This window comes from Rosa rugosa, chromosome 6 (assembly GCF_958449725.1).
Source record: "Rosa rugosa chromosome 6, drRosRugo1.1, whole genome shotgun sequence".
Lineage (NCBI taxonomy): Eukaryota > Viridiplantae > Streptophyta > Magnoliopsida > Rosales > Rosaceae > Rosa > Rosa rugosa.
The window spans coordinates 42826262-42832505 of record NC_084825.1 but is presented as its reverse complement, the minus strand read 5'-3'; the positions used below and the strand labels follow the sequence as shown (position 1 = coordinate 42832505).

General features: G+C 41.1%; 1 protein-coding gene across 2 annotated transcripts; it reads right to left on the bottom strand.

The window, feature by feature from the left end:
* Positions 1 to 2116: 2116 nt before the first annotated feature.
* On the bottom strand, positions 2117 to 5463 carry LOC133714389 (GATA transcription factor 8). 2 transcript variants are annotated; one of them, XM_062140497.1, is made up of 3 exons: positions 5343 to 5463; positions 4012 to 4257; positions 2117 to 3353 (listed from the first exon to the last, which is right to left on the bottom strand). In XM_062140497.1, exons 1-3 carry the CDS (start codon positions 5391 to 5393, stop codon positions 2550 to 2552), a joined length of 1101 nt encoding a protein of 366 aa, XP_061996481.1. In that variant the 5' UTR covers positions 5394 to 5463; the 3' UTR covers positions 2117 to 2549. The 2 variants fall into 2 exon arrangements, with proteins under 2 accessions (XP_061996481.1, XP_061996482.1); XM_062140498.1 differs by lacking the exon at positions 5343 to 5463 and adding an exon at positions 4817 to 5051.
* Between the last annotated feature and the right edge of the window lie 781 nt (positions 5464 to 6244).

Genomic DNA, 6244 nt, shown 5'->3' with positions numbered 1-6244 from the left:
GATCCAATCCCTATTAGCCTTTTATGTTCTTTTAGATGTCCTACCACAACCTTGCATAGTTAAAAAGAACACAAAAACTTCCCTAGTACTAGTGGTACTGAATAAGTTTAAATTTCAACATTGAGATGGACCATCTCAGTGTCATTATTGTTGATATGATTGTGCACATTTCTTCATTTTGTTTTCAATCAATTACACATTTCAATTGACATGAATTCATAAGGCTGAAAATGCAGCATCCTATTATATCCTTGCATAGTCCAACCCTACCTATGGCCAATTTGGACAGTCTGAAAGCATTTTTAGTTCAATTTTGGGTCATCATATTCCTTCATTACCACGAAGTCAATTTTACGGGGTTGATTTTGCACATTAAATCAATCCCATAAATTTGGCCATATTTTCTGCAAAATACCCATCATTGAAGCTGAAATGCCAGTAGCATTTCTTACACTGAAAACCCAAAAACTCATCCCAATTAGGTTTAACCACCACATCCCCCATTTATTTAAATCCAGAAATTATTAGGTTGGCCAGGCGTTTCATTCTAGATGGAGAAGTGAGAATAGACCACATTCTCATTTTTCACACAAATTGTTTTTGTGTTTTGCCTATTCAATCGTCCTATCAAAACGTTCCCTTAATCGAGCATAACTTAAAACATGTATTTTGAGACTGAGTTGGATATCATTTCATATGATTAGACATCGAGTCAATAGCTTATTAAGAAAATGAAAGCAATTAACTGGAATGATTGATATGTGCTAAATTCTATCATTGCTGGTGATTAAAAGCTCATCTTTATCTTTCATTTGGTTGCGTTTGGTCAGATTGAGACGTGTTGCCAAAGCCCTTGACATTTAACCCTCAGCTACAATTTTCAATTATGAGTTTTAACCCTCCCCAAAATCCCTTGGTCATATCGGAACCTAGTCAAGCCGGGAGAGTTTAGGTTTAGCGCCACGCCAATATTTAAGTTCAAAGAAAGCGCAACAAGGAACGCAGTATCTAAACCCAATGAAGAAGTACAACAATCCTCGATAGAAACATTCCTTATTACTTATTAGGTCTCCCCTCTAGCCAAATGCACTCCTCATCAGTAACCCTAGCATAGTGAGAGGATATTATGTTTCTTTTATTTTGTGGGTCTCAACCTGCCAATACTAATTGCCAGTTACTAAAGTGATAAAGTCCCAACTCCTAACTTGATGAGTTTGTTATGTCAGATGGGCATGTGAAGCTTGCTTAATCCATCCATTATAGAATGACCTAAAGGGTTTTGTCTGATCAAACTCGTTCTTTCATTTATCTGCTACCAGCTACGTACAAAAAAAAAACAAGAGGCCGTTCTTGTTTTGATCATTTAGTGGTTGACTAACCTTGAAGCAACCGGAGCCTACCATTATATATTAGCTCATGAGTCATGAATCCTAGCATCATATGGGGCCTAAAAATCATAGTTAATCTGTTGAGAAAACATTACGCAAGTGCCAAACTCAGAGCTAATCACATCCAAACCAACGGCAGCACATAGAGTATGAAGCTTCCAACCCCTAAACCAAAACCCTAAAAGGAATCGAAAAGCCTCCCAAAATTTGCGGAGCAAATGGACCTGAAAACTTTTCCTTTTGCACCTTTCATTCTTGCCTTAGATGAATAGATGAGCTACGAGCATTTAGCCATTTCATCCAGGACCATCTGTCACACTCATTTAGATGACTTTTGGGTCCCTATGAACAAGAGGGGTGGTGGCTCCCTATGAACAAGAGGGGTGGTGGCTCAAGTGCTGTGATAGAGTTTATTGGACTTTAGGTACTAATTTCCAAAGCCAACCAGACTCCAACCATTCCCCATTTGCTTTGCTTTGTCACCATCCCAAGGAACCATGTGCCTTGTATTATTTACATTAATTGTTCTCAATCCTCCTCAGTTGTTCATGGCCCTCTTTGAAATTTGAAATGTGTACCAAATCTTGATAGGAATGTACCAAAACCTTTTGGGAAATTTTGTTCAGAAAGCACTGTTATAATACAGATACTTTCAAACCAGCAACATTTGAACAAATAGATAGATTTTAGGCTAATCAAAAAACCGAAAAAAATAAGTGCAAAGGAAATCTCAAATTCCAGGTACTCATTTCAGAATTGTTCCAACTACAAATGAACTGCAAAAAGAATTCCCTTGCAAAGGAAGAAAAAGGAAAAAGAATTCAAAAGGAGACAAGACAGACTAGACTCTCAACAACACCTAATATAACCTTAAGAACCTACTACGCCATCATCGTCACTAAACCTAAAGGCTCTTTTTCTCTTCTACCATTAAGCTTGCATCACTTTCTCTACCCCTTTTTTGTTTTCAGGTCTCTCTCTCCTCTACTAGCTAAATATATGGTCATCTATGGCTCCTATTCTCCCCCCATTCCCATCCCTGTACAAAAACCAATGAACAAAGAAATGAAATGACAACGAAAGACAAATAACATAACTGAGGACGAGAGAGAAGTCTCCAAACTAAGCAACATTATCCTCTAAGTCTTGCCTTTCCTCCCCTCACATGTAATCCAGCGAAATGCTGCTGTTGTTATTCGGAATGAGTTCTGGGATGCTGTTATCGGGAACAGCAGCCATCTCGCCACCCTTGGTTCTCATCTCGATAACCTTCTTGTGGGAATTGGAGTGCAAGGCCGGAACAAAAGTCGGACTAGCTGCAGGACGGTACTCAGGGAAGAGCCTGCCTGACTTGTAGCGCACTCCACAGGCATTGCAAAGGGTTTTCGGCCCCATTGGGCCTGCCCTCCACTGGGGTGTCTTGGTAATCTCACAATGCAAGCACTTCCTGACCGATCCCTGCACTGGGGTATCCTCATTCAGCTCCCCTGGAACCTTAGGGGGAGGGGGCAACTTGATTCTCTTCTTCTTCTTCTGCTCCCCGGAAGCTTGTTTGGGCATCTTCACCACAGGACGAGACTCTGCAAAGTTCTCAGAGTCCGAAAACACCTTAGGGGCAAACAACGAATGCTGCTGCAGAGGGTTGTCAATCTCCGAAACAGAGGAAGCAGGGGAAATCAGTTGAATTGCCGAGCGAGGATTGAAGGTGGCAGGGCGTGGACGCTTGCTTCTAGCACGTCCCCGCCTGCCAGGAGCAATCGATCCTTCAAGCACATTCTTCTCGCCCGAGCAGGAGCTGCTGCTGTCAAGCACAGAAATGGGGCTGGAGGTCTGGAACTGTTGGTGGGAAGACTCCTTGTTGACCAGGGAAGACTCCTGTTGCTTGTTGATGGTGAGGTTTCCGCCAGAGTACTCGGAATTCTCAACAAAGTTGGACAGCCATTCCAAATGAACCATCTCTTCATACTGCAACACAATACAATCAGAAACTCGTACCCAACACACAATCAAACTTGACCTCATTAATTAATCAAACCTCATTTCGAAAGTAAAATAATTCTTTAATTAATCAAATAAAACTGAGTCACAATTTCAGTTGAGTACAACTCAATTAATATCTATGGTTAACAACTTAACATCAAGGTGATGATGTATGACACATGACAAGTCACGTGACTGACGACACCCCCCAATTATTTACGTACCCCACCGACATTCAAAATGGTGTCGTGTAATGACTAAAATACCCTCGCAAAGGAGGGATTTGATTTCAATTGTTTTCTTCTTTTTCTTTTTTTTTACCGTTTCACCTTTTCTTCACCCAATCATTCGAAAAGACAAAAATATCCTCGAACCTCAATGATCCCAAGACAAACAACCACCACATGATACCACACATGCAGACCATACCATACAAACCACCTTTACGCGGGGACTGCCAGCCTGGCACGTCCAATTCTAACTTTTTACCAAAAAATTTTAAAAATAAATAAAAAACAAAAACGGAAAAGAAAAAAAAATCTATCCTTGAAAATTCAACTTTATGACGTCGCCATTCACGGCAATCCCGTGAAAACCGACACTGAGGACTGCCACGTAAGCAAAGCGAAAGTGAGTGACTCACCGGAACGGGGAGCTCGGAGGAGAAGTCGGAGTCGCCGTTGCCGGAGAATACGGCGGCGTCGGGAGGCGGGAGAGGCGGGGCGGCGGAGGAGTGGCCGTCCCAGAGGGAGAGGGAGGAAGGGAAGGCGGAGTTGCAGTCGGGGGCGGGGCCGAGGACGGAGTCGACGTCCTCCATGAGGTCGTCGATGTTATCGAAGAAGCTTCCGCAGTCAATCTCGTCGACGAAGTTGGGTGTGATCATTTTGTCCTGAAAAACAAAGAAAAAAAAAAAGAGAGAGAGAGAGAAGAGTCAAAATCAGCGTCTTTGGTTAAATTTTGACAATGCGAACCGTGATTAACGTAAAGGTGAATAGAGGGGTTTATTTACTTTGCGTAATTCACACTGTTTATTGGGGTGAAAAGAGAGAAAAAGAGTAAAGGTTGGGGATTAAATTAAGGCGAAAATCATGGTTTTCGAAATGGAGCTTTCAGTAAAGGAGAAAACAATCACACATGGCGTATGGGAATCCAGAACCAGGCCAGCTGGTCCCCGAAACTCAAACTTTCGCTTTCCCGGAAAAAGGAATTTTCAATTATTTGGTACCCGGAAAAAATCAAAATTGAGAATTTTCTGGGTTCCGAATTCCGGCAGAAAACAAAATTAACCAGGGTTCGAATTTCCGAGCAATAATTCCTCGGAAACCGAGAGCCGGAAAGAAAGGAAATTTTGAGATTTCCACGTCATTTTCCGAGAAACCAAACGGAGTGAGGAGAATTGAGAACGCCGACAGGGAAATAATGAGAGAAAAATGCAGAGGAGGGCAAACCTTTGGGAAATGAACCAGTGGATGAACCAAGACTCTCCCGCCTAAAAGAGACAAATGAAGTCTCTGGGAAATTTTGAGGCTTTGGTGTTATCTAGCTAGTGCTACTGAACTAAAACCCTGTTCAGAGAGAGAGAGAGAGAAGGGGGTTGAGTTTTTGAAGGTGAGGAGTGAGGTTTGAAAGAGGAGAGAGGAGAAGGAGAAAGGCTAAAAAGGAAGGAGAAGGGGTGTAAATGGTAGGTGAGCCTCAACCTTCATTGCTAGCTGTCTTTTACTATCGTGATGTTGAAGACTTCTCTATCTCTCTCTCTCTCTCCCCTTCTCTCTCATTGGGCTCACGGGTCCCACGCCCCCCTCACCGCTCCCTCTCACACCTTTTTCAATTCCTCCCCCATTAAAACGCATAAAATTAAACACACAGCGAAAAACGAAGAAGAAGAAATAAATTTAAGAATGCGATGCTCTTGTAATGCTTCAGAGTATTGAAACTTTAAAGCAGTGGTTTGAAACAGAAGTGTTTAGTGTTTACCTCTTCTCGCTCAGAATTTTGCTTAGAGTTTTTCATATCAGGAGAGCTCATTTTTGTTGTGTGATGAGGAGTGTTTGGGGAAGGGGAATTACTTATAGCACCAACGGGGGCACTTTTTTCTTTCCTTTTTTTTCTTTTTATGGATTTTCTTTTTTTCATCTAATAAATGAGTAATCACACGCGCTTATCCCACGCGCACTCTTGCCCTCTGTTTTTCCCCAAAACAGCGACTATTCTCTTTTACAAAAACGCGTTTGGGCTGTTATACATGGAAAAAACTTGGTGCTGTTGAATGGGGCAATTAAAACCAGAGAGGCTTTTTTGGCATTATATCAATCACAACTCATGCAATTCGTTTGAGAGGGGAACCTTTTGAAATTGGATAGGGTTTTTGGTCAGAATTCGGTTCGGGTTTATTTGGAAAATCATCGTAATTCTTTAATTACTCGTATTTGAAAATGATTAATATGATTTAGAGATTTTCTTTCTGGGTCGAGATGGTTTTGGCCAGGTTTGGTAAATTATTTACATTCACATATTACTGCTAGGATGTAACAATCAATGACTATAGTTTTTTAATTTGGTTAGGCAAGTAAATTCTATCCGTCTTGATTTAGTAATGAGTTATTAGAATCATATGTACATCTATAATATGTTGACATAAGGGGAGTTAGCAAAATTAAGAGATGTCAGTTCACTTGGGTTTAGATGTATGTAACTCTAAACTCGTGAGTTATTTATTAAAAAAAAAAAAAAAAAAAAAACACAGTATATCGCATATACTCTGGACGCGCAAAGATGTGAGCGTGAGGCAATGTAATAATTTTATCGTGCGGTGGACACGCGGGTGACGTAACGTAACAATTTTTATGTGAGTGAACTAGTGCGTTATACTTTCTTTT

Bases quoted from the DNA above. Each gene is read 5' to 3' on its own strand.
- LOC133714389 (XM_062140497.1), bottom strand. From the start codon at position 5,393: ATGAGCTCTCCTGATATGAAAAACTCTAAGCAAAATTCTGAGCGAGAA. The intron at 4,258-5,342 runs GTAAACACTAAA...TTTGTTTTTCAG, and splicing joins AAAATTCTGAGCGAGAAGAG to GACAAAATGATCACACCCAA. The intron at 3,354-4,011 runs GTGAGTCACTCA...ATTGTGTTGCAG, and splicing joins CCTCCGAGCTCCCCGTTCCG to TATGAAGAGATGGTTCATTT.